Source organism: Notechis scutatus, chromosome 2 (assembly GCF_049901735.1).
Source record: "Notechis scutatus isolate UNSWTSFEM ecotype Mainland chromosome 2, rNotScu1.2, whole genome shotgun sequence".
Classification (NCBI taxonomy): Eukaryota; Metazoa; Chordata; class Lepidosauria; order Squamata; family Elapidae; genus Notechis; species Notechis scutatus.
Window position 1 is genome coordinate 87,658,003 of NC_142010.1, and position 27,811 is coordinate 87,685,813.

At 35.5% G+C, this 27,811-nt stretch overlaps 2 protein-coding genes across 2 annotated transcripts in view; both read left to right on the forward strand.

Annotated features, from left to right (window-relative positions):
- The window catches only part of LOC113423713 (uncharacterized), a 152,861-nt gene extending 152,347 nt beyond the window's left edge, over positions 1 to 514 (forward strand). The window contains 1 exon segment of the mRNA XM_087954178.1: positions 206 to 514. Coding sequence (XP_087810304.1) covers positions 206 to 426 — 221 coding nt within the window. The 3' untranslated portion in view covers positions 427 to 514.
- A 14,144-nt stretch (positions 515 to 14,658) lies between these two features.
- Positions 14,659 to 27,811, forward strand: part of STK32A (serine/threonine kinase 32A) — an 81,720-nt gene continuing 68,567 nt past the window's right edge. The window contains exons 1-2 of the mRNA XM_026685505.2: positions 14,659 to 14,910; positions 22,672 to 22,837. Of these exons, the coding sequence (XP_026541290.1) occupies positions 22,786 to 22,837 (52 nt within the window). The 5' untranslated portion in view covers positions 14,659 to 14,910; positions 22,672 to 22,785. The remainder of the gene's footprint in view (positions 14,911 to 22,671; positions 22,838 to 27,811) is intronic.

Consider the following 27,811-nt stretch of genomic DNA (forward strand, 5'->3'; position numbering starts at 1 on the left):
TGGGAATACAATCATCAAAATTAATAAAATATAAATTTAATGGTAGCCCAAGTAGGAGACAACTGGATATCTCACATGACAGCATGATAGTAAAGATTTCTGTAGGCTTAACTCCTAATAAGTGGTGATGCAATTAAATAAAATTATTTCTGAATTTATTCTGCAATGTGCTGTGGTATATTCCATTTTCTTCTTGTCGTTCCAGATGTTATACCAGTAGATGCTCCAGAAAGATGGTGGACATCATTGGTCACATCCACTATAGCAACCATTATCGTATTGATTGTGACTGTGTTTGTAACATTTAAATATGGAGTCTGAATTTCATATATTACAGATGAAGTGAATCCCACACTGTTTAGTGAGATGTCAAGAGCAGAAACTTGTGGAAATATATTTTCATCTCAAAATAAGGGCAAAATCTAGTGTGGATAGTTGGTAGACTAAATTATCGAGTTTTTATTGTTACATTATTACATATTTGTGAATGGATGGATAAAGTTTTGTTGTAGAAATAGAAGAAAAAATGCTTAAGATTAAACATCTGTTCATCTTTTTTAGAAAATAACATCTTAGATTAATTTAGTCTTTAGAAGAACTCCCAGTTTTATTTTCTGCTTATTAAATTAATAAATAAACTTGTAGCAAAAAACCACCCCTCTTTGTATTCCATTGTTTCTGCTGGCCTATTTCCCATATTCTTATAGTTTTTGTATTGGATGATTTAGGAAAGAATACTGCAACTATCACTTTCATGGATCTGGCAATGCTTCATGGAACTCTCTCATTCAGCTGCAGTTTCCAAGCTTTTTGTCCAACTTATCATGGATGCTAATGTCTCTCTTAGGAGAAAGAGGAATCCTTTTACCCACTCCATTCCAACTTTCACAATGTTAGGTGTGTCCTGGTGTGGTTGAAGTTATTAAGGTGGAGACCAACCTCAACTGTATGATTTGGGAAGTCCATTGTGTGTATGTGTTCTCCACAGCCTGTCCTTTGTTTATTTCTGTGAGCTTCCAGCCTTAAAATCAAATAGGACTCCTTGGCCTCTTGCTGACATTTGTTGCAGCACTCAGGGTTGATGCTAATTCATTATTTAACAAGCCTTCGATCAACAATTCGTCATGCCTTTGATCAATGATTCATCATCCCTTCGAAGAACGATGGCGCTAACTTACTTTCATCATGCAGTCATTGATTTGTAAACCCGAACTAGTAAAACTAGCCCACCTTTACTTTCTGCATGCATCTCTCAGAGAAGGATTTGAGAGGAACATAAAGAAGGTCTCTCCTATTTTACTCTGTACTCCCACTCTGTGCCTATGACTGGTTAGCTGGGCTGTGTTTGAATACAGGTTTAGCACTATTTCAAGACAGCCCAGCTGACATGTAGCAAACTAGGAGCAGTTGGGAAGATTGTGGATGATCTCTGTCCTGCTTTCTCATGATGCCTGTTAGCACATGGCCCTGATTAGTTGTGGAATTTGACTAGCTAAATTAGCTATTGTGAACATATGTCTAAACCGTCTCTACTTCATGTTAGATTGATAGTGGTTTCTGTGAGGTAGTGGTGCTTGTGAGAAAAAAGAATGAAAGCTGGGAAACTCTAGTTCCTTTTCTTAATTTGGCCTCCATTAAGGACACTACTTGGCCTTATTACTAGAATAAGATTTTTATACATTTAACTGTTTAGATTTTGTCAAATACAATAGCTGTTTATTGAAAATAGATGAAACGATGCTATCTTCCTATCGTGAAGGAAAGTACAAATGAGCTGCTCTTCCTATTCACTTCAAACATTTATGGATTTTTCTGCATGAGAAAAAATATATCCAAATTTCTGTCATCTGCAGAACCCAGCTGTATTATTTTTTCTTCATCTTTTATTTTTGTTTAAATAATTGCTTACCTCTATCAGATTAACTGTACCTCTAGGCAATTTCTTAGTTGGAGGTTTATTAATTTCAAGAATTAATTTCAAAAAACATTTTTACTCTGGTCTGTTCTCCCTAGTATTAACCTGCTTAATTTCTAAGTTCAGACAATGTCAGTTAAGTGTCTCTGCTGAGGCCATCATTAAAGTTTATGTTGAAAATTTATCTTGCTAAATCACATAAGAAATTCAGGGCAATAATAAATGCTAAAAATTATTACTTTCTCAGGAGAGCAACTGAACCTTGTCTGATAATGTTTATTCTTCTGGGAGAAGTTTAGGATAGGATTTGAGCCACGGTGGTGCAGTGGTTAGAATGCAATATTTCAGGCTAATTCTGCTGATTAACGACTGTCAGCAGTTCGAGTCTTACCGACTCAAGGTTGACTCAGCCTTCCATCCTTCCAAGGTCAATAAAATGAGGACCCAGATTGTTGGGGGCAATATGCTGATTCTGTAAACCGCTTAGAGAGGGTTGTAAAGCACTACGAGGTGATATACAAGCCTAAGTGCTACTGCTATAGACAAAGAGAGGGTTAGAGAATTTAGCCTATCCAAACAAATTCATATCTCCAGTGCCAAATGATTTATGTCCCAGGGTATGGAAGGAACTGGGAGAGGTAATTGCAGAACCCTTTCAATAATGTCTGAGGATTCTTGGAGGACTAGTGAGGTCAAAGAAAATTTAAAGAAATCAATTCCCATCTTAAAAAATGGGAAGAAGAAAGCTTTAGAAAAGTATTGAACTATCAGCCTGATGTCTGTACTGAGCACCTGTCAGCCTGATGTCTACACCCTGTCCCCAAACAGAATATCCTCTGGCTGAGAAAAATGATAGGTACAACTATAGAACAATGATAATGTCCTATACTTTATAATGATACATATGAGATAAATCTGGGCAACCAGATAATTGTGAGGAAATATAATTCTTCATATATCTGAAGGGTGTCACATAAAACAATGAGAAAATTTATCTTAGTTGAGCGAGAAGGCAGGACTAGAATCAAGGTTTAAAATAAAGTAGGAGATTAAGGCTAAACATTAGGAAGAGCTGTCAGGTTGTGAAATAGTCACAGAAAGCCTTGAGTCCTTTCACTGAAAGTCTTGAAACAGGCTGGATGATAACCTCTATTAATAGATATTCTAGTGGAGTCTGTGCTAAATAGTTGATTGGACTATATAACCTTTAATTATCTCTTCACTTCTATGATTTTATGATTCTAATGTTTTCCAAGAGCAGATCTCTGTAAATGTACTGCAGTAATTTAAAGGAATGAAACTATGCACATCATTAGAATTTTAATGTAATATGAACATTTTGCTGAATTATGTCAGTGTCACTTTATAATATAATACCTCAAAACCACCAATAAAGTTACTAGTATCAGAAATATTAGAAAAAAGAAAAACTCTGGTAGCTGCCAAATTTAGTATATTGACTGGATAAAACATAATTTAATGATAGGCAGCAGATGCTTTTGTTCTGTGACATACTATTATGTCACAGTAAAGCCATTAGAGGGCACCAAATATATTTCACAAATCTCTTCATTATTATTTTAAGACTTAAAAAAACAGTTGGGAATAGAAATTCTTAAAACCTTTTTCTGTAGTATTTTAATTGGAGATTTTGTTTCAGCATTTATTCCTATTATATAGCCAGATGGCAGTAATACTGTGGCCAAGCATGCCATCTCAGATAGAAAATATTTAATTACTAGGCCATAGATCTGTTTAATTTGTATTAATAATATATGAATACAGTAAGTATTCTATAAGATTTCATACAATGTGAATTCCATCCACTCACAAATAACTGGACACAACCAAACAATTGAACAACAACAATAAAATTGAGTATCAGTTAACAAGATAAACTTGATACGATATGAAGTTATTTTTATTTGTTTTAATTAATGACTGGTTCAGGGAAGGAGTAAGTTCATGATAAATTCCTATGATAGGGAAATTCAAACTTGAAAATAGCAAGGAAATCCTATTGTTGGGCAATTGTATCCCTTAGATGGCTTACTTTGTAGGTTTCATACACAAATTCTGAAATCATGTCACTGAATTTCAGAAGTTAAAATGGTAATATTTTGAAAGTGATAATTTTAAAAAAATCACTATGTTCAAGCCAATTTCTACTCTTTCATCAGATACCTGATGAAAAAAACATCTTCTATCCTTAAAAACCAATCCACCCATCCACTCCAGTTTACATCCTGTATTTTAAATAAACCCCATTTGGCTAGATTGATACATGCTAAGTCAAAACCAAACCATTTATTTCTATAGTTAATGTATGGAGCCAATCAGTGGATTCTTACAGGGAACATTGGGGCTTCCTTTTTTTCTTGGTCTTGCTGTGTTTCACTATTCCCAGATTGACCATTTCTCATTTCTTTCTTCTCAAGTAGACTTTAAAAAAAACTTCATATGGAATTATCTAGCACTTAACTAGTTGCTTCTAAAGCAGTTCTGAAACTCTCACTAGTTTAGCAAGTTTTCTGGAGACCCATGAGATAAAGAAAAACAAAAATGGAGAAAGTGAACTCCTGCCTGCTTTCCATATTCAGTGTATGCCAAGTATTGCATCTGCCACTACACCCTGGACCTTGTGGCTACCTAAGACATATGGATACATATAGCGCTGTGGCTCCACTGAACATGTCAGACCCTTCCTTCCCACCTGTGAGATTGAGAAGTGAGCTGACTATAAAATCTATACAATGAGTGGGCCATTGGAAGACCTGAAAGACCAGATTAAGGACAGACTATGATGGAGAAAAAAACTATGTCACACTAAGATTTGACACTGACTTCATCTATCAATGAAGACTGTGAGTTTTCCATCTCTGAAAGTTTACAAAAAGTTTACAAGAAGAGGCTGGACAACCACCTCTTCCAGGCCCTAGGATGGGGTGCTTGCAAGTCCTATAAGTGACGCTTTAGTTAAAAGAGGTCGATTTGTCCAAACACACACGATTTTCTTTGTATTTTTTTTACTGTTTTTTAAATTCTTATTTGATGTAAGTCATCCAGAGTCATTTTGGAGTAGAATGGCCTCTAACTCTTCAAACATAAGTAACTGATTTTCTTGGAGAAGATTGGATTAGATGAGGTTTGGGGTTCATTCCAACTTTTGCAACTGACTCAATAATACTGTTTTTGCTAGACATCTTTTTTTTTTAATAAAGTTTTATTTGGGTTTTCACACATACAAAATACAAGTAAAACATCTTTTTTGAAAATAGCATGGTCCTGGGTTGAACTTCTTTCTACAGACACGAAATTCAATTTCATGCTCCTTTTTGTATTTTATTCCATATCTTATACTATTTTACATTTTCTATATAGTTTTTCCCCTCTTTTAATTTTCTCAATTTTATTTTGATTATCTCATCTCAATTCAAATCATTATATTTATACTTTTGTCTGTTCTGTTTCAATTTCATATTATTTTTTCTCATTAAACAAATTTTCTCCTGTAGTTACTAATTGGAGTATGACACCTTTATATCTTTTAATTACATCCATTCAACTCTTATTTAAACTTCAATATATACCTTAAGTTTATGACCTTCAATATAATACATAATACATAACTTCCAATCGAATTCTGCTTGGTACATTCTTATAATACACACTATATTCTTAAAAAAAAAGATTGTAAATATATGTAATTATAAACCCACATTCCATTCCAGTTCAGTTCTATCATTAATAATAATTAAAATTTTAACATCTTTAACACTTCTTTTCAATTAAATATCATACTTCCTTAAAAACACATATAATCTCCATAATTAATTTTTCCCTTATTTCTCTTCACATATGTTTTATAAATCATTAAATATACCTTTTGTTACATTTATTTATTGACAAGCATTCCACTGAATTACAATAGCTATTTTATCAGACATTTTAATTATACATTGTTTCATATTTTCTAAAATTATTTCTGTTTCTAATATAACCATACTATCTTATGTACCTTTGCAGAATCCCTTTTTCCATTAAGTTTTCACCCATTATTTCTAAATAGGCCGTTTCTCTATATTTTGCTTCTGTCCTTTATAACTACTTTTCCTTTCTTTCTTCCCTCTCATCTTCTCCCTCCCCTCTTTACCCCCTTGTCTCTCTAGTTCTAATTCTCTCTTCTGCATTTCCCTCTTCTGTTGCTTTCTGATTTTATACTTATTTTTCACTCTATTTTTTTTTGGAGTTGTTTTTCCCAATCTTAAACTTTCCATTCTCTTTCCCCCCTTTCCTCCCCCCCCCCAGATTATTTGTTCATTAAAGATGGCTTCTTCTTTGTCGCAATCTTCTTGTTCTGCAGGCATTTCTTGTTGTTTCTCATAGTTCCAAATCTCCATTTCTAAAAACTGAAATACGAAGCCAAAAGAACCTCTCTCTTCTTGTGCATCTTCTTTGTACTTTTTAAGTTCCATTTTCAGTTCTTCTAAAAGTGGAGCCATTTTAAACAGTTTTAAACAACCACCCGATTGATTTTAGTCATTCAAAACAATAACCAAGAATCCAGAAATCATCAAGTAATCCAGATAGTCCCGAGTTATATCTTCTTATTTCTTTTTTGACTTTCTCTTCCTGGGGTTTTTGTTGCGATATTTCAGTTAGAATGTATCTTTTGGAAGTCTTGTTGAGATTTTGCTGTAAGTTCTTTTTTAATTCCAGACAGTCTCCTCCCTTCCAGATCCTGCCCTTTTATTCTTTTTCTCTCCTTTCCTGTTTTCAAAAGCTTTTAATTATCCAGAAATCTTTATTATCCCTTTGACTTTTTATTTTCAGCATTAAATGCCTATTGATGTCAAAGTGGATTCCCCCCCCCCCCCACAATTTCTTGCTTAAGTCTCTTAGCTGTCAGTATAGGAAAAGGAGAAAACCAAATCTTTTCCCTTTTCTCTCTCCTTTGCAGCTTAAAAATCTTCTTAGGGAACAATGTTATTGTTTTTTAAGAGTTTCAATTCCAGGGTACCTTATTTGTTGCTTTTGCTGTTTGACCCGGTCAACCAAAACTTTCTATTTTTATCTTCCTCCTGCACATTCTTTTCCGGTCAAGTTCTTCTTTGTGGTGGCCATTTCTGACCACCGCTGGAACTGCCTTCGGGAAAGGGAGTAATAGCCAGCTGGGGAGGAGAGATGCGCCTCTCCTCAACGCTGTAGGCAGTCTCCCCCTCTTCACCACCTCTACGTGGTGGTTTAGCCCTGAAACCAGCCGGCTCAGGGCGCTCCAGCGGCGAGCACGGATCGAAGCTTCGCAGAGATGAGATTTCGGTCTGTTGCTGAAGAAGCTCAAACCGGAAGTTCTATTCTTGCTAGACATCTTGACCAACAGTATACCTTCCCAGCCTACTTTTCATTGAAAATCCCTTCCTCTCTAATTCAGCTGTCTGAAATGTCAGTAAAATATCAGTTCCATGACATTCAAACTTGGGGATGATTTCCTTTGTTCTCATAAGATAAATTTTGTCCTGAATTTGGATGGCTAGCTTTAAAAATTGCTCAATCCTCTGACATCCCTAGTTATTCCAAGAGGGCCCAGTGACAACCTGAAAGATAATACATTTATTACAATAGAATACTTTTTGTAAGCTAAAATTCATTCATCAACAAATCACAAGTGAACTCTAGACCATGCTACAATGAATGCATTTGTTGTTGCCTGAACAGTTTTTCTACTCTTGCAAACAGACTTTGCAAGAGTAGAAAAATGTGTATCTTCTCTAGAAATTGCTACTGGTGAATTGTTGAAGAGTATTTCTGTATGTGTAAGTGCCATTATGTGTGGCTCTGGGTGTATAAAAGCAGTTTAAATCTAACCATCTTTAATCATCATATGGTAACTGCTTTATTTATTTACAGTTCAACCTTGATTCAACAGACCACATTGAGGAAAAGTATGTCCATTAAATTTGAATATCCATTAAAATCAAAATGCATGTTATTGATGTACATGGCATAATTTGTGTAATTTTAATTAACTAGATTATATAATTATGTAAAAATACCAATTATGTAATTACACAAATGATTTGAAATGACATAAATAATGTGGGAATTATATCAGTTGCCTGGAACAATTTTAGAAACAATATACTTGTTTGTTGTGTTGGGTACATTATTTATTTATTTATTTATTTGATTTGCCAATTGTTTACAAGATAATAAGTATAAGTGTATACATAGTTGTGAATACATGAAATGGGTACATATAAGAAAAATAAAAGAATAAGAGAAACAATAGGACAGGGACGGTAGGCACGATGGTGCGCTTATGCACGCCCCCTACAGACCTCTTAGGAAAGGGGTGAGGTCAATAGTAGACAGTCTAAGGTTAAAGTTTTTGGGGTTTGGGGAAGAGACTACAGAGTCGGGTAGAGTATTCCAGACATTGACCACTCTATTGCTGAAGTCGTATTTCCTGCAATCAAGTTTGGTGCGGTTTACTTTGAGTTTGTATCTATTGTGTGCTCTTGTGTTGTTATGGTTGAAGCTGAAGTATTCATTGACAGGTAGGACATTGCAATGTATGATTTTATATACCATGCTTAAGTCAGACCGAAGACGCAGCGTAATTCAAGGTTTTCTAGTTTTAGAATTTCAAGTCTGGTGGCATAAGGTATTCTACAACGAGTAGAAGAGTGGAGAACTCTTCTTGTGAAATATTTCTGGACTTTCTCAATTGTGCTAATATCAGATACGTAATGAGGGTTCCAGACTGATGAACTGTATTCGAGTATTGGTCTAGCAAATGTTTTGTATGCTCTGGTTAGTAGTGTGATATTACCAGAGAAAAAACTACGTAGGATTAGGTTAACAACTCTTAATGCCTTTTTGGCTATGTAGTTGCAGTGGGCTCTAGCACTTAGATCATTAGAGGTGAGTATTCCAAGGTCCTTTACAGAGCTTGGGTCATCAACAAGATCTTGACTATTCAGCTTGTATTTTATTTTCTGATTTTTTTTGCCAATATGTAAGACAGAGCATTTATTTGTTGAGATTTGAAGTTGCCATTTGTTTGACCATTCAGATACATAGTCAAGATCTTTTTGTAGGGTAGCAGTATTGTCTGTGGTATTGAACAGCTTTACATCATCAGCAAAGAGAACGCAATTGCTCTTAATATGATCACAGAGGTCGTTTATGTAGAGTATGAAGAGAGTTGGTCCTAGAACACTGCCCTGGGGGACACCACTATTGACAGGTACTGGATTTGATAGGACGCTCCCGATTTTGACCATTTGTTGTCTGTTTGACAGGAATGCTTCTATCCAGTTATTCAGTTGTCCAGAGATACCATAGGATTTTATTTTTAGGAGTAGTTTGTCGTGTACCACTGAATCAAAGGCTTTACAGAAGTCTATGTAGATTAGCGTCTATTGCTTTGCCCTGGTCGAGTTGTGTCGTCCATATGTTTTTGCAGTGTAAGAGTTGCAGATTACAGGATAGTTTTTTTCTGAAACCAAATTGTTTATTGGAGAGTAGGTTGTTTGTCTCTAAGTGGAGGATGATGGATTGGTTAATAATTGATTCCATGACTTTACAGGTGACGCAGCATAAGGAGATTGGCCTGTAATTTTCAACTAGGCTTGGGTCTCCCTTTTTGAAGATGGGGATGACTGTGGCTTGTGACCATAGGTTAGGCAAGGAGCTGGTCCTGAAAGATTTTTCAAAGATTATGCTTAGAGGGTTTGGCTATGGCAGTGGATAGCTTTCTTAAGAAGTAGGCACATATTCCATCCGGTCCAATAGATAGAGATGGTTTTAGATTGCGTAGTGATTTTTCGACATTGTCTTCTGTGAAATCGATATGTATTAGATCATTGTTGTTATCTGTGGTACGGCTAGGAAATACTGGGCATGATCCATTGCTGTTTACAAATACTGAGCCAAAGAATGTGTTAAAGATGTTGGCTTTAATGGTGTCGTCGTTGCAGTCTTTACCATCAGGTCCTATCAAGGGAGGGATGGACCTTGAGTCTTTTAGTTTGTTGTTTACAAAATTGTAAAAAGCACGGGTGGAATTGGTGCTTAGAAGGTTTTCCTCTTGTTTAATGTGATAATTGGTGCATTCGGTCTTTATCTATTAGCATCAATTTGCTACCAAACGAAGACCTTTTAAAAGAGACACAATGGCTCAGTGGTTAGAGATGCTGAGCTTCTCAGCTGAAAAGCTGACATCCCAGGTTCGAGACTCAAGACTTGCATGGTGGGGTGAGCTCACCTAGCAGTTCAAAAGTAGGCAAATGCAAGTAATTAATGGGAAAGTAACAGTGTTCCCTGCATCTTTGGTGTATAGCTATGCTGGCCACATGACCATGGAAAAACATCTTCAATGCTAGCTCCTTCAGCCAGGAAACAGAGATGAGCATTGTGTCTTAGAGTGAGACATGATTGGACAGGGAAACCTTTATCTTTTGAAGACCTTTTTATGTTAAGTTGTATTTTAATTGCTATTACTGCCATGCTTCTGCCTAATTCATTTTGTACTTTTTATTTTATTTAATATCATTTATATGGTTTTATTCAGACTGTATTTTGGTCTGTTTTATTGTAAACTTCCCAGAGAGTTTTGGCTTTTCAGTGGTTTAAAAAATAAATTTTAATAAACAATTAATATGAAGTACGAACACAAATTTATAATTTGCACCCAAGTCCATTAAATTGGCATCCATTAAAGTTGTACAGTATTGCCTTTACTTTCTTCCTGCTTATAAGAAGTTTAGATTGTGTTCATTGTGTTCCATATCTGTTTCGTTTATTTTGTTTTATTTGCAAGATTTAGAGGCTGCCCAAATCTAAAACACCTCTGGGTAGCTTCCATTAAAAATCCTCATAACACTTTGAGGTAATTTAGTCTGAATGATTGACTGAGGGTTACCCAGTAGGCTTCATGGCTGAACTGTCACTGGATCTCTACATTCTTAGATTTTACCTTCATGCTGAAATTATTACATGACACTGCCTCTAAGGCCTTACACTGTGCATGTTCTAAAGTGAGAAAGTCACATGTTTCTCCTTCTAATTTTATAGCATCAGAGATGGTATCAGCAGGTTCTGACCAGTTCTGGAGAACCAGTAGCAGAAATTTTGAGTAGTTCAGAGAACCAGCAAATGCCATCTCTGACTGGCGCCATCCCCATCTATTCTTTGCGTCTGGAGTTTCAGCTGATCAGCTGGGTCTTCTTTTGTTGCCCTGCACAGGAGAACGGAGCTGGAAAGCAGGTTAGTGGGGTGGGGAGGGAATGGGATTTTGCAGTAACCTTCCCCTGCCATGCCCACCAAGCCACGCCACCCCCACCAAGCCATGCCCACAGAACCAGTAGTAAAAGATTTTGAATCCCACCACTGTATAGCATGGAATTGATTTACATGTGCAAAATGTCAGTTTTCTATGTTATCTGGAAGCACATTAATACGAGTTGGTTGAACATGAGAAAATTGATTTTCTGTCAATAAATAATAAAAGAAAATGGTTTAAGAAGATGATTAACAATGTTTTGGATGCAACTGGAAAGTTACAGATTATAGCAGGCTTGACTATGTTGTTATTATTACATTATAATTTTGTTCTAAACTCTGGTAAAATCGCCTTCCCATAATGAGTTGGAGGAGTGGATTATTTATTTTACAAGATTTGTATATTTATGACTCCCTGACTCATGTGATTTTTTTTTTAAATTTTAAAATAAAGTTTATTTAAGTTTCATATATTTAAAACATTTGAAAAGAAACAAACAAACATATAAACAAATATATATATATATATATATATATATATATATATATATATATATATATATATATATATATATATATATATATATATATATATATATATATATATATATACATACATACATACATACATACATATATACATTTTGCAGCAGGTATTGAACATTGGTTACACTTTTCTTTTTTTCTTTTGCCCCATAACATTGATGTGGTCTGCCATGTTACAATTCCTTCCTCGTTCTTTTAACATTTTATTTTCACAGAATACTTTATGATTAAATGCACGTCCTTCATAGTTTCATAACTTATTCAGTTGTCAAATATTGCTTTTTCTTTAACCATTCATACGAAGAGTTCCAAACTTTGTAGTATTCACTATCTTTGTTGTTTTTTAGTAATTTGGTTAGGCTGTCCATCTCTGCACACTCGTGAATTTTTTTAATGACCATCTCCTCTGAAGGGACAATAGACAGTTTCCAATTTTGAGTGCAGCTTATTCTGGCTGCCGTTATAATGTGCAAGATTAAATACTGATTTTTTTCCCCCTATTTTTGAGTCTATCATACCCAGCAAAAAAGTTTTGGGTTCAAGTTTTACATCTTGTTTAGTTATATTTAGAATCCAATTTTTGATATTTTTCCAAAACTTCTGGGCATATGGACATGTCCACTACATATGAAAGTATATTCCCTGGACACAGTTACACTTCCAACAGTTTGGGGGAGGTTCGGGAACATCTTAGCCAGTCTCGCGGGTGACAAGTGCCAACGATACACCATTTTATAGAGATTCTCTTTGTACGAGGCTGACATACTTAGTTTGTAATTTATTTCCCAAATATGTTCCCACTTGTCTAACTCAGTATTGTGGCCCACATTTTTTGCCCAAATTATCATACACTCCTTAACTGTTTCTTCTTTTAATTTATAATCCAACAGATATTTATATATTTTACTAATCAATTTCCTTTCCTCTCCATGCCAAATCTTATCTAATTCTTGGTAGGTCATATTAAAACTAAATTGTTCTTTATATTTTTTGTGATTTTCTAATTAAATAATAGAGATGAGGAACTGGAGCTTTACATCTTCTGTTTTGCTTTTCCAGACAATATGTATGATTATTCACATACACAGAAATAGACAATCTTTCCTTAGAAGTTTTTTTTATTCAAATTTTAGAGATGTCAAGGATTGCGTGGTTTTCCCTATTTTGATCAATATAGAGCTTAGAAGGGTTATGAGCATCTCAACAGCTCAGCCTTTTAGCTATAAGAACTGGATGTGCTAAAGAGAAGAGTGAAGTGCCCAAAATCTGTCATTTCAGCAGGTCAAGCATGGATGCCTAAACAAAATCAATCCTGGTTCATGACTGCCTAGTAAAACTTTTTTGCCATGGACTGCAGTGACAAAAATCATAGCCCAAAGAATGATTAGAATTTGGTAATGTATCATTATAAATTCTTGAATTCCTTTCTTTCTTGGCAGCCATCCCCACGTGGGTCAGAGACTTTAGTGATATCCAGTTACTGAATACAAATGAATCAAAATATTTTGAAATCTTAATTCTAGTTCCTTTTTGGAATTAACGAAGAAAAAAAATGAGAAAACTCCACCACATGCTGGGCTTATTACCGAGTGGCACACATACACTACATAGTGACATATATTTTTGTGATTAAGAACTATCATTTTTTCTGGTAAATAGTTCCTAACATCAGAGGTTATTGGAACATTCTGAATTGCAGTTCTAGTTCAGTCACTAATACTTGGTCCATGGTTCTTCCCTTCCAACTTTCTAAATAATCAGGACAGGACTGATAGCATAGACTGGAATGAAATGGGATGGTTTTTGTCTTGCATCTCAGAGAAAATGGGAAAGGCAAATAGCACACAAAGTTCTTACATAATGATCCCATCTTCTCACAGTGTCTGTTACTAGATTAACCTTCCCCATCTTTTATGTTCTTCAAACGTGTAGGACATTGTCATACAACTCAGCCAGCATAACTTTTGCTCATCCTAGCTGGGGATTTGGGGAAACGATCAGATATCTGGATAAGACAGACTTTTCTAATGCAGGAAGTTAGCACCCACCCCTCTCCTAGAAAAATGCCTCCATGCTCCCAGTGTCTTTTTCCCCACTTGGAACTGAACCCAAACGGATAATTCTTCCAACACTAGACACACTTTTATTTAAATCAGTATTTCTCAACCGTGGCAACTTTAAGATGTGTGGACTTCAACTCCCAGAATTCCCCACCCAGAATTCAGAAAGTTGAAGTTCACACATCTTAAAAGTTGCTAAGGTTGAGAAATACCGATTAAAAAATATGGAGACCGTTTCCTGAAACAGCTAGTTCCTGCAGGAGGTTTAAATGCTTTGCTGGATTTGGGCCAAAGAATTAGCGGAACTCCTTCCCGGATCAGTCACCGAAGAGGGGAACAAATCAGCGCTGCATGATACTCTACACTCACATCGTTTTAATGCAGATATTTGGGGATGGAGGACGGATCCTCGTTCACCGGCCGCGCGTCTCTTTATTCTATGCAGCATCATTTGCATTTGTTTCAGACTATTTCACTGTGGAAAGGAGGGTGTCACCCGCTCCAGTTTACAAATAATAATTAGAAAAAACGTGTTCAGGACGGCAGTTCCCGTTCAGGACACGAGAAGCAACTTCTTAGGGGATCTCTGAAAAGTGATGACCTGCATAAAGCGCTGAGGCGACGCGACGTTTAAGTGGCAGCCAGCGCGCTTCTGATTCGTCCGCAGAAAAGTTGCCACTCCGAGCGGCGTTAATCACAATTGCGGTGGCTCCTCGCTGCTTTTCTCACACCCCTGCCTCTTCTTTCTCCCCGAGCTCTTCTTACGACTTGCCTGTCTTGTCCTCTGTGCGCGTGTCCGCGCATCTTTTCGCTACTGTTTTCTGTTGTCTGGCGTGTGTTTCCCCCCCCCTCTCCCCCCAGTGACTGCTGCAAGGCTCCTCCTGCGAGCTGCAAAAGGGAGACCTTCCCTGCAATCGAGGCTCTGCTCCCCAGCGTCCTTGCTGGCCGCCGGGAATTCAGCAAAAGGGAATCTCGGCCGAGAGCAAACCCCACAAGGTGAGCGACGTTCTCCTCCGCCTCTTCTGCCAGTACCTGCAGCTTCGGGTTACTGAGGTTGATGCGGGTCCGTGGCTCCGTCCAGCGCTGTGGCTGATTTCAAATAAGGTAGGAAAAGGCGCTTCTCTTTCTCTCTCTGTGTGTCTCTCTTTCACCCTGAAAGACGTTTTCCACCACGAAGCAGCGCCTTCTGTCTCAGGACGTTCCGCTGGTGACTTTAGAAACTCTCTTGGAGCTTCACTTAAAAACAAACAAACACACAAACCTCCCGGTTTACAACTTTAAAGGATATTCCTGATGACATTAGAATGGATCGAACCAAGATAAAGAATTAAAGAGGCTCCGTTTGCAGGCTATCTGAAGAACTGGGTCCGGCTCCAGTGGGCAGCTACGGGGTCAGATCCAAGAGATTTGGCCGTCCTGAGCAGTGTTTTAGAAGACCGCTTTTTAAAAACCAATGGTCAAGTTTCTCCCTAAGTGGAAACCTTAAGCATTTAAATTACATATTTGCAACTTTTTAATAGTTGTGCTTCACAAGCTAAAGGACTTCGAGATAACTTAAAAAAAACAAAACACCTAGGCTTTCTCCTCTGAATTTTTGCACCAACTTGTTTATAGATTCTATTAAAGAATCTTGACTTTTCTCTTTAAGATGATATATGGCTTTATTTTTTAAAATAACAACAACAACAACCAAACCTTGAGTTCTCTTGGATAGTTTGACATGCCTGTGACCTGAAAATGGCACTTTCTCTAAAATATATGATCTTGAAATTAACTACTTTTTATGTATTCCCTTTTCCTCATCCTGCTTTTTCCTCCAGTTATTAATCCATTCACTGTTTTGTTAATGGAGCTTTAGTTATAATCAATAAAAGATAACATCACATCATCCATAAAACTGGAGCAATAAAGAAAGGAGTATTGAATGAGTAATACAGATCAACGATGTATAAAATATAATAAAGACCTTCATAATAAAGCTTCAGGGCTTGGCATTTCCTGCTCTTTAGTTATCTAAACCATCTGCAGATATATTTATGTGGAATGAAAGTGGAATGAAAACTTAACGTGAGATATCATCCCTGAAAGCTAGGTTTTGATTATCCAGCTATATAGATTTTCTAATAGAAACATATGAGATAATATATTGTTTAAAGTTATTTGTCACGTTTATCTCTTTTGAGGTTAAATACAGCTTTCTTTTTTGTAAAGTAAGGACTGGATAGAACTTTACACTAAGGAACTCAGATATGTACCAATTATTTAAGATACTTCCTATTTTCCTGGGAGCAATTCATAAATATTGTGTAAGCATGTTGAGAATGCACTTTTAAGTACCATGGAAGGTCAGTAAACATAGAGTAATTCAGGTTTTAACTACAGATTTGTACAAGGTTCAACAGAAGCTTTGAAATTCACTAAACTTGGCAAAACCAAACTTCGTATAAAATTGTAAAATATAAAAAGACAATGATTTGCGTTCCTCCTGAAATTTTCATCATTCAGTTCCAATTCTTAGATATCTTTATGTAACAAATTCATGTAAAAGATACAGAAACTGACTTCACATGTTGCTTGTGGTGGGGTAAAGTATTGGTGTCTTAAATGTCATCACTATATCAAGTTATGGTCTTCTAATTTTCATTAGCAGTCAACCGAACAAGAGAACTAATTCCCCAAATAAGAAGGCTTTTGTATTTCCTACTTATCTACATTTTTTGTTCTTAGAAAGTGGATGGTTTTTTCCCCAGAATTTCTTTTCCAGTGAACCTTTTAGCAAATGTAAAATTGTGCTTTCAATTAGATTTAAAAATTAAACAGTGGTTTCTATTTACTGATTGTGGTAAAACCAGTTTGCTATTAATCAGCCCAGATGTATGTATGCAGAAAGTTTTATTATGCTATCCCAACATAATCAGGTGGGTTTTTTTCAGACTTGTAACATTCTATTGAGAGAGAAAAATGTACCTAAATTTTCCAATAAGAATGGAGCAGGAGAAGCTGCTTGATTTGAGTTTTGCTATTCAGGGGAAATATGGAAAGAGATATTTCTCCTTACTTGTTAACTCATCCTTTGACTAGATGATAATTCACTGTTGAATCTGAAACCATTGATACTGTACCATTAGAGTTGCTTGGGATTCTTCATTTTTGACATCTTTGGTGAAAACCCAAGCCTTACACTTTCCAGTACAAATAATTTCAAAATATGATTGTGGAAATCATTTCATTGTTAGAGCAATAGAGAACAAAATCTCCAATAATCTCTATTCCAACGAAGACATATTTATAAATATGTTTAATGCATTACTTTTACAATATGTTTCAGTCCCAGTGCAAATGTTTGACTACACATGAGCAGATCCAGTTTTCTTTTAGGTGCAAATCTTTATATGCAAACTTGGAAATAAATAATTTACTAGAACTGATAATAAGAATAAGACAGGTGGGACGGAAAAAAAATACTTGATCGCTAATAACTTTGAATCTGATAACTGTAACTGTTCAGTGAATTATGGCAAAGCATAGAACCTGAAGTTTGTGAAAAGTTTAATTCTAATTTTACCAAGTACAGACATTATACTATGTGAACTGCTTCAAATCTCCTATTTAAGTAGTGACCTCTTAACTTTAGTGTATGTTTCTCCTGAAAGCCAGGGTGACTTTAATATAATCTGTCTTATAGTGTCAGATGAAAAACTACTTCCGACTAAACTATTTATTATTAATATTTTTTAGTATTCTTACTATTTACTATTAAGCTATTTAGATGAAAAGATGTTCAGGACTGAGCAGGTACCGCAAGAATATGATTGTTTTGCTTCTTCAATACTTCTTTGTCAGTGTTATTAAGTTTATTGTTACGCAGGCAAATTACTGTATTATTTATTTCACTTAATTTATTTATGAATGTATTTTTGCCTTACTTTTCTGAATTGCAATCGGCAACAGGATTTTTAGGATAGTGGACGAGCTGCAATGTTTTAAATAAATAACTGTAGCTGTTAAAATGGCCTTATTATGAAGGAAATCCTGAAAGTCCTATTGGTACATAATACCACAAAAGCATGTCACAGTGACTGAATTGAAGACAAATTGTGGATTTCTGCCCAACTTTCTCCTACTGGGAAGGAATACATTAGAAATAACTTTGTACTGAATCAAACTTTTATTAGTCCATCAGGTTTAGTATTATTTACATAAACTGGCAATTGCACTCCAGAATTTTCAACCCAAGATTTCTCCCAACCTTACTTTAGGATGTTAGGGCCGAATCTGGGAACATCTGAGTGCAGAGCAGATGCTGTGGCTCTTATTTCCTTTCTCATTATGATTCAGTAGATACCCAGTCTCCATCTACCCTTCTTCTAGCTCCCATCGCTATGCCTCATGAGGACAAGTCAATTGAAAGGCATCTCCTATTAGGACAGGCATGCTTGACAGATTGGCATCCTTTCCAGCATTTATATCTACCTACCCTCCAGTAATTCATACTTATTGCTTAAGTATAACTCTGTGCTCTCATAACTTATTGAGCCAAGTGGAATTATATATTTAAGACTATGTTCTTGAATTTGGTTACAGAGCCAGTTCAAGATACTCTGCAGCTAAAGGTGAGATTATGTCCATTTGGTGCCATGTACAGAATGGAACTGAACCAATAGCTGAATTTCGCTTCAGTGTTGCAGATGTGTCAGTATCTTCCATTGTAGCCAAGGGCAGTATACTAGTTTAGAGAAAGTTTGATGTCAGAGTTCTGAGCTTCATTCGCATGAAAGGAGAAAAGCTCAGCATGTACAGAGTTAAGACTATTGTCTGAGGAACTTGCCTCCTTCTGTGTACAAGTAATCCCCAACTTATAACCATAATTGAGCCCAAAGTGTATGTTGTTAAGTGATTTTTTAAAAAACAAATTTGTCCCGTTTTACAACTTTTCTTGCCACATTTGTTAACTGAATCACTACAGTGATTAAACTAGTAACATGGTTAAGTGAATCTGGGTTCTCCATTGACTTTGCTTTTCAGAAGGTCGCAAAATGACTCCTGAACACTGCAACCGTCATAAATATGAGTCAGTTGTCAAGCATCAGAATGTAAATCATGTGACCATTGGGATGCTGCAATGGTCATAAGTATGAAAAATCATTATAAGTCACTATTCAGTGCCCCTGTAACATCAAATGGTCACTAAATGAACTGTTGTAAGTTGAGGACTACCTGTATTTGTTGGAGGACCAGCTTTGTATGATTTGATGGTAGCAGTGCTTTACAATGAATAATTGATTAATTAAAGTTGAAAGAGTTTGGAAAAGGAAAAATAATTAAAATATACTGAGAATAAGGAGAATTTTGATGGATGAGAAAAAAATAAACTGGAATCTCTGGTAGAATTCATTACCTAATTTTTCAGTCTGCTACTTCAGTTAAAAATCCTTTCGCTAAATGGATTAAAGCATTAAATCATATAAAATAAAGCGCTATATAAGATAAAGACTGAAGCTACAACACAAAAATGTGCCTAAGACCCAGAATTTTTAAAATGTTTAAAAAGCCAACTGCAATACAACCACAGCTGTATGAGAAAGTACATCTGAGAATTGTATTCAAAAATAAAAACCACTTTTGATATAACTATGAACTGGATGACTGAGAACTTTCATAGACATTTAAATCTGAGAACGTTAAATAAAAGAATTGGGTATCTTTTGCCATTTCTATTATTCAAAAAACTTTGAATAATAAAGTTCATTTTAAAAAAACCTTTATTTATTTATGTTTGTTAGTTAGAGTATAACTGATATAGTTTTGTAAACACTTTTTCCAGATATGCAATTTCAACATGGTTTCCTCAGACTGGCATATAAATTGTGTCTATTTTAAGCAACTTTATTGAGGTTTGCAAACCTTTATTGAGGTTTGCAGATCTTGCTTACATTTAACCAAATCAGATTCACATTTAAGTTGAAGGCTGCCATAGAGTATCTGTCTTCCTTTTTTGTCCATCAAAATATGTTTGCTTACCAGTGAGTTCTGTAATCACAACAAGGATATCTTGGAATTAATTTCACATGAAATATATGTGCAATGTTCGTGTACTGGAATGGCTGATTAATATTTATGGAGCTGAATGATTGATTAATAAAAGTTTGTACCACTTGCATGTGAATTTATCTGCCGTTGGGCAAATATATATATGAGATTTTTTTACCACTAGTGGCAGGCAAAAAAGGAACAAGAGCTGCTACTATCATTTCTATATCATTTATTATTTATTAAACACATTTCTACCACACCACAATCAAAATGACTGTTGGCAGTTTACACAGAATATAAATAGGACAATTTAAAACATTGATGGTCAATTTAAAACTATTCAGAAACTTTCCCTCTGGCACACAAGATGTAGAACTGCTTTATATTTATAGATTTCAGGTTTTCTACAATATTATGCCAACAACCTGTTTTTCCCCTTCTAGCAGCAATTGATGGATATTCACTTTCTGCACTGATTTTCTGATCATTGATAAGGTTATTTTTATACAACTTACAGTGTTTGCAAAGTTTTATTACTTAAAGTAGCATCAAGATGGTTTCATCAAGACTTTGGAGGGAATCCTGCCAAAAGGATTTTAGATGGATTGCTGTGGATGCTTATTTTTGTTCTTTTTTCTTTTTCTTTTGCTTATCAGGAGTGATAACATCTGCTGTCCCAAAAATGAATACCCAAAAGCAGAAAAATTCAAATAGGCAGATTGTGCAAATGTTGACTTTTTCCCTCCCCTCCCTTCTTTTTATCTCTGTTTTATTTGCTGGCTAAAGGCCATAAAATTGATCTAAATCAGAAACTGAACAAATGACAGCTATAATAACAGCAATCAGCCCAAGGGAACACTAAAAAGTGATAGAAATGAAACATGGCATCATGATACATAAGCCAGGGGAAAACCCCCTGAAACAGTTTCCATTAGCGACAATTTCCATTAGCAGCAATTTCCAAAATATGGATTATTAGTAGAAGACACTCAAGTTATACCTGACTTATTACATCGCAGTCCATGAGTCTTCATACATCACTAAACTACGATGTTCTTAATGAAGATATACTGGAAAAGTCACAGTTGGGTATGTTCAACTAAGAAGTTTAGTCAGAAATCATAATTTACACAGTTTAATCACAGTATGTTTTAATATGAGGCATAAAATAGTGATCTGTAAATACAATTGGTGGTTTAGCAGATTGTCTGAAGCAAGTGTATGCATACTTTCCTGTATCACCACAGTATTTCTCCTTTCCATTAGAGAAGGTCATGTCTGGCAACAGCATGACAAAGCTTCCCATGGCCAAATGAGGCTCGACGTTCATATAATCTAAATATTTCATTTGAATACAGCAATACTATATAATTCAGGTTACAGCATACTTTAGAAGTCAAGAACCAATATAAAAATATTAGGAGTGCAGAAGGTAGTTTTGCACCTGACTAATCATCCATCTAGTCTTTTGCAATGTATCTGGCAATACCTTCCTAGAATTTGGGACAGAAGGTTGGTTTTATTTTGTTTTTTGTTTTTTTACATTACCTAATCCTTTTGAGTACAACCTCGTACTGTAGTGTAAACTGAATGCAGTCATGGTACTCTATGGCCCAATTTATTTTTTAAAGATTTAAATAGTTGTGTTTCAGGCATCTAACCAGAGGTGGTATTCAGCAGGTTCTGACCAGTTTTGGAGAACCAGTAGCAGAAATTTTGAGTAGTTCGGAGAAGTGGCAAATCCCACCTCTGACTGGAGATTTTACAGTATCCTTCCCCTGCCAGGCCCACCAAGCCACGCCCACAGATCCTGTAGTAAAAAAAAATTGAATCCCACCACTGTGTCTAACTATGTTCCAAGTTCCATTTCTAAGATCACATTTGGGGTGTTTAATGCCTTTTCTTCATACTATGACTACCAAAGTTTTCATGTTTGGGTGCAGATGTTACCTTTAATTCTTTAAAGAAGGTGCCATTCAGAGTAACAGAGGGCTACATTACAATACTAGTAGAATAAAGCAATCTTTGTTTTCATGAAAAAAGCTCCTTTTTATTTAAGAAAACATATGAATAGAAGGAACTTTTCCCCTCTTGGAGCAAACAATTTATCATCTGCCGTCATATGCAAAGCTGAGACCATATTAATTATATTTATACCTAAAGTGCCCCGAAGTTCCAGTATTGTTTCCAAGTGCTGTAATAGACATTTCCACAGCCAAGATAGTGTAGAAAGGACAATGAATCAAAACGTCATAGTGAAAAGCATTCAGCTTGATTATGAAAAGATACCTCATGAAATAGGTACTGGGTTTTGAATAAGGAAAAAAGGAGGCAAATATGAAATCTATGTTTCAATTGTGTTTTGTTACATCTGACTTGTGTGCTTTAACTTCAGGTATTCTAGGAAGATATTTGTTTAGTGTACTTTCTTTTGAATATACAATATTAAATAGGATTTTTTTTATCCAGTTCAGTTCTAGATAAAGCAGGTAAGATTTATTTCAGTACTTTTTTGAAGTTGCACCTGCTAACGTTATCTTTAATGCTATGAAGGTCCAAATGACATAGAAAGAAAGAATGTTTAGTAGCTGAAATTCATTAGGATAGTTGTTTTGTCAATGGCAGAAGTATGTTAAGGGCTACAGTCAAATGAATATGGTTAATCTAAGAAAAAATCATTCATAAATCTGTGTTAGTTGTTCCCTTCTATCTTATTCAACAATCTTATTCATTCATATATATTATATTGATGATTTATCAAGGTTAGTGTCAAATTTTGTGATTTTCAAAAGCTTATTTCTGATAGCAGCTATGCTGTTTTTCTTTTTTCAGGATCCACTGGAAGCACATTTACAGATCTGTCAAGTTTGAGGGAAGAAATAGCTGTGCTCTTATTCCGTTCTTCTAAAGAATGATGTAAATGCAGAGCTTGTAGCCAAGAACAACATGGGCGCTAACACCTCTAGCAAGTCACCAATATACGATGAGAATGAAGATGGTAAGATGAAGATTGCTTTGTTTAAAATGCATTGCTAAGTTAAACGAGGTGCCCCAGCCCATTGCCAACCTGTTATACAGTAGAACTTCTGGTCATGAATGGTTCTGATCACGACCAATTTGGGTTCTGACCAAAAAATTCACAAGTTTTTTGTTGTTTTTTTTGCGGCCGATTTTCCCTTCCATGCCATTTTTTTGTAAGCGCCAAATTTCCAAAATTAGATTCGGGTCATGACCAAATCCGGTTATGACCAAAGTTATGGAATGAATTATGGTCGTGACCAGAGGTTCTACTGTATGCCAGCGTTCCAAGGCTGACACTGTATAGGTTTATAGTAGGTGTCCCTATCAGCCACTATAGCCTGTTGACATGCTGTAGGAGGATAATGAAATCTGTCGTCTAATCCAAATGGCATCAAATTGGAAAAGACACATTTGTCCATAATGGAGCTTTATCTATGGAATTCTTTATTACAACTGCCACTGAGATAGTTATGGAGCAAAACCAGGTGTTTTGGTTTCATTTGGTTAGCTCTCTTCTGTTTCTTTGTTGTTGTTAATTCCCTGTCTGTTTGGAATCAGCTAAGGATCTGGGACAGATCTGAAAGTGGTAGTTTGATTTTTTTTATCTGTTATATCAAAGCTACAGACTGGAACTGAATCTCTGGTGAACTGTTGTAGGGTCTTGGGATCAAAATTTTATTACTTTGTATATGAGAACTATTATATTACTTGTTAATGAATTGTGAATATAATCAATTATAAATTAATACTATGTCTTTAATTTCTGCTTTTTGAAATTGTGGAGGCTCCTTTTTTTGCATACATTTTCAGAAACACAATAACAAAGACATGGTTGACAATGTATGAAATATACAATGTCAGAGTTAAAAGGCTTATTGAGAAAGATCTTGGAAGCTGTTTTGTTGGCCTCCCTTATCCCCAAGGACCCCTCCAACAATACTATTAGTATATGACTGCTTCCTACAGAGCTTGATTACACTAGACAACATATTGTAGGCATCTGACACAGGTATCAGTAGTCATTATTCTTCCTACAGTGGATGATCCAAAGACACCTGGAATAATATTGGGAACATGCAACTGTGAACAGGACATTTTATTGCAAGTTTTATATAAAAACAACATCTTGGTATTTATTAATCGTTCTTATTTATAGTGTATCAATATTCATTATGGATTATATCCAGATGTAGCCTTACTTGGAGGAATTGCACAGAAATAAATTGGATTAAGTACCTCTGATTTCAGTGGACCTACTTGTACTATGATTACATCTGGTTACAACTTAATATCTGCCTATTCCATATCCACTATGAAAAACACCCAGACTTTCTGAAATAATGCCAAGGATTTTCACATCACTCTGGGACATTTCACAGGCAGCTGCTATGCTGTGAAGTCCTTGGGGATATTAGCCAGGTGCCAATGTTAGTTTTCTCTAGTTTCCAGCTGGTGACATTTGGTAGCTGTAGTTTTACATTTTATTTTGGCATGGTAGCCTGGACGTTTTTAAAAAATCTTCTGGTTTAATCAAAATGGTTTTTGATTAAGTTCTGGTCATGTTTTGGGGTGTAGTGATGGAGTGTAATGACATAAGTCATGGATGGGATAATTTGTTATTGTTGGTTTAAGTAATGCGTTCCCTTGGAAATAAATTAATGGGTACCCTCAATAGGGTGGGTGAACAATAAAACTGGATTGAAGCAAATGTAGGTAAGGCATTTAGTCTCTTTCTTTTGAAAAATCTTTCCCCCCCCTCTTAATAAAAGTATCTACCTTTTTCTTTGGTATCCATTCCCCTTTGGCCCGGCCCTCCTACCTCTGCATATATATCCATGGGCAACATGGCAGAGAAGAGTACAATTGATTATTTTCAGTAGGGTCTGCTTGAAATTAGAGACTATACTAGATTGAGACTATACCATATCAGGCTGAGAGCTAATTCTGCTCACAGTCAATGATTTGCCTTGAGCAAGTTGAATAGCTATTTGAAAAGGAGCTGGTTCTGTTTAACAATCCCCTCCTCATTGGGTACAGGAGTTAAGTCAAATATGATAAATGGAGATGTTTGAGAGCTTCCCAAAGCTCTCAGGGGAAAAATAGCTGAACTAATAATTTTCTAAGGTAGTCAAGGAGCATAGGAAGTCTTTTTGCCATTCCCATGAAGTTCAGAAAAACATGCTATAGAATTGAAATTAAGGAGTGGAACCAAAATCCTTGAAAGGATAATCTGCCTTTGACGCACCCACATCCACCTTGTAAATTAGCTCTATAGGTTTTCTTTCCATTCCCAATGTGGTTTAATTAAAGTTTGCTAATATTGTAGTAATTATGAGGGTAGGTGTATTAATATTCATTTCTAAGCCCGTCTTTTAAAAACTGGATAAAAACAGAACACTGAAGACTGTAAAAATCTGAACATGATTGCATACAGCTGCAATAACCAAATTAATTCATAGATAAGTATATCTGATTAAAGATGGAGATAGGCAGCAATGTGTTTAGATACAAACGAGCTATTACTGAGCAAACCCTAGAATAAGATAGATGCTCATTTTTGCTGTTGGAACTTCTTCTGTTGACACATTTTTTCTACAGGAAACATTTTCCTATATAAATTATTGAGAATAGTTTATCTTGCTTAGAAGAGTATAGATTTTGTATGAGATAGTTACAGAACTCCAACCATTAACTCTAACGTTTAATCCTTCCGGTCAGGTTATGAACTCTCTGTTTAGGGAACTTTTCCTGTCTTCCCTCTTTCTCATGAGTTCTTCATACAACTTTCAAAAAGAGGCATTTAAAATTTTTCCGTTGAGCAGTTTTAATTTCAGTACAAGTTCTGGCTCTGCAGGATCTTTCTTTCTGCCAATAATGATGCAATGATAGACTTAATCAATCTCCATACCTGCACTGCAGCTTTGCCCTTTTTATCTTTTAAAGGGAATAACGCTTAGGGAAAGGCCTCACAGCTTGTGAAAGCTGTTTGCTTGTGAGCTGGAGCATCCTGTTGTGGTAGCAGCTCAGAGAGTCTGATGGTTGACATGCATGCATTTTATTGTAACAGACCTTGTTACACCTCTCTCTGTTTCTAAACTCTTTTGTTCTGTTCTTCTCATCTTATATTCTGCTGTGTTTTAATGGTTGCATGTCCTTCATGACTCCCATATCAGAGCTTCCTTAATTTCCTCTTTTGCTACATAATTAAGCTGTATTCTTATTCAAATATGGATCAACTGGAGGCACTCACAGGATAGATTCTTTTCAAATCTCAGGATTTAATTTGCAATGTATCTACTCCAGTTTTCATAAATATGTTTCAACCTTGTGTGTATTGGATTGTTCCCAAAATATTATTAACTGGAACCTGGGACTAGGGGGTGGAGGGTGGGGAGGAAGTTGTTAGCATGTTATTAGAAAATTGAAATGGTTTCAAGTTTCAAGTCAGGTTTAGGTTTTAACCACCTCTATCAAATTAATTGTGGCATGGAAACACTTAATCTAAGTCAATGTATGCACTTTGCATTTTCAGTTCTTCAAGAAAAAAGCTAGATGATTTCATGCCATTACTAGTGCTGAGTTGGGTTTGACAATTAACGGTAATGGAATTTCTGTGTTGGCAAGGAGTTGATTAGATGACCTCTAAAATTCAATGATTTAAGCTGCGAGGGATTTGAGGAAAATTATTCTGGCAGAAATCTGAGGGTTATTACATGCATGATGAATGTCATTTGTTGATTTGATTCAAGTATATCATCAGTACAGTGCCACATATAATGAATGGTTTGTTGAGCAACCTAATGATGAAAACCCCTCAGTAGTGATTAAATCTTACTAAATGTTTGGAAGATCAAATATACATATGCAAATGTGTAGGAGTATTTACTATTTTGAAAGTAATAGCTGTGGATAAAACATGCCACACAATCTAGGAATATTAATCCAATAAAGCCTTACTCATGGAGTTACCTATGGGAATGGGATGAAGCTAGTGAATTATCTCAATATTCCAATATTTGGGCTATTGCATTGCGCATTAATTGCCATTTCTACATCATTTTTGAAATCAGCCTTAGACTAGTGCATTGTTTGTGTACTTAGTAGATTTATAATGATGCCCTCTGAATGTCACCATTTCCATTATTGCACATCATGGCACTAGACCCTGTAATAAATGCTGAGCAAGTGCATGGACAACAATTACTCCATATTTGGCTAGAATAACTCTTGGCTACATTTCAAAATTAATAATGCTATTGTTTAGAAGATATATTTTGTGTGTGTCTGCATTTAAGTAATTGAAAAATATAATGGGGCAAACCTACCATGAAAATTTCCTGGTTACTAACAAATTATACTCTTATAGATACAATCATTTCGCATTGACATCTCCTATAAATAGTCTCTGATGGTGTGTCATCAGTATTTGGAGTACTTATTTCTCAGAGTGGAGGGTTTGAGGAGGAAACTCTATAAATTCTTTGCCTCAGTCATCTGTTAAATTAAATTGAAATTGGTAGTCACCAATTAATGCCATTATTTTGGGGAATTACATTCCCAACTTCTTTGGGTGGCACTAGGTTGGGGAAAGCTAATTAAAAAATCTGTTTTGTGCATAAATGCTGGAGAAATAACCATACCATGGAGAAAACAAAACATCTGCAATAAACAGCTGGATATATTCAAAATATTTAAAATAACTGAAAGGTGATTGAAAGACCAAATGATTCTCTTGTCAAACAAATATATTTCTTTTAACTTGCTGACCCAATATACATTAGTCATTTTTGAAATAATACAACTCTTTTCCCCATCAAAACTGTAGAAGAGAATGTATTTATTTACTTTACTTATATACCTTTATTCTTTTTATAAATAACTCAAGGTGGTCAACATAGGTAACACCTTCCTCCTCCTATTTCCCCACAATAACAATGTGTGTGAATTGGTT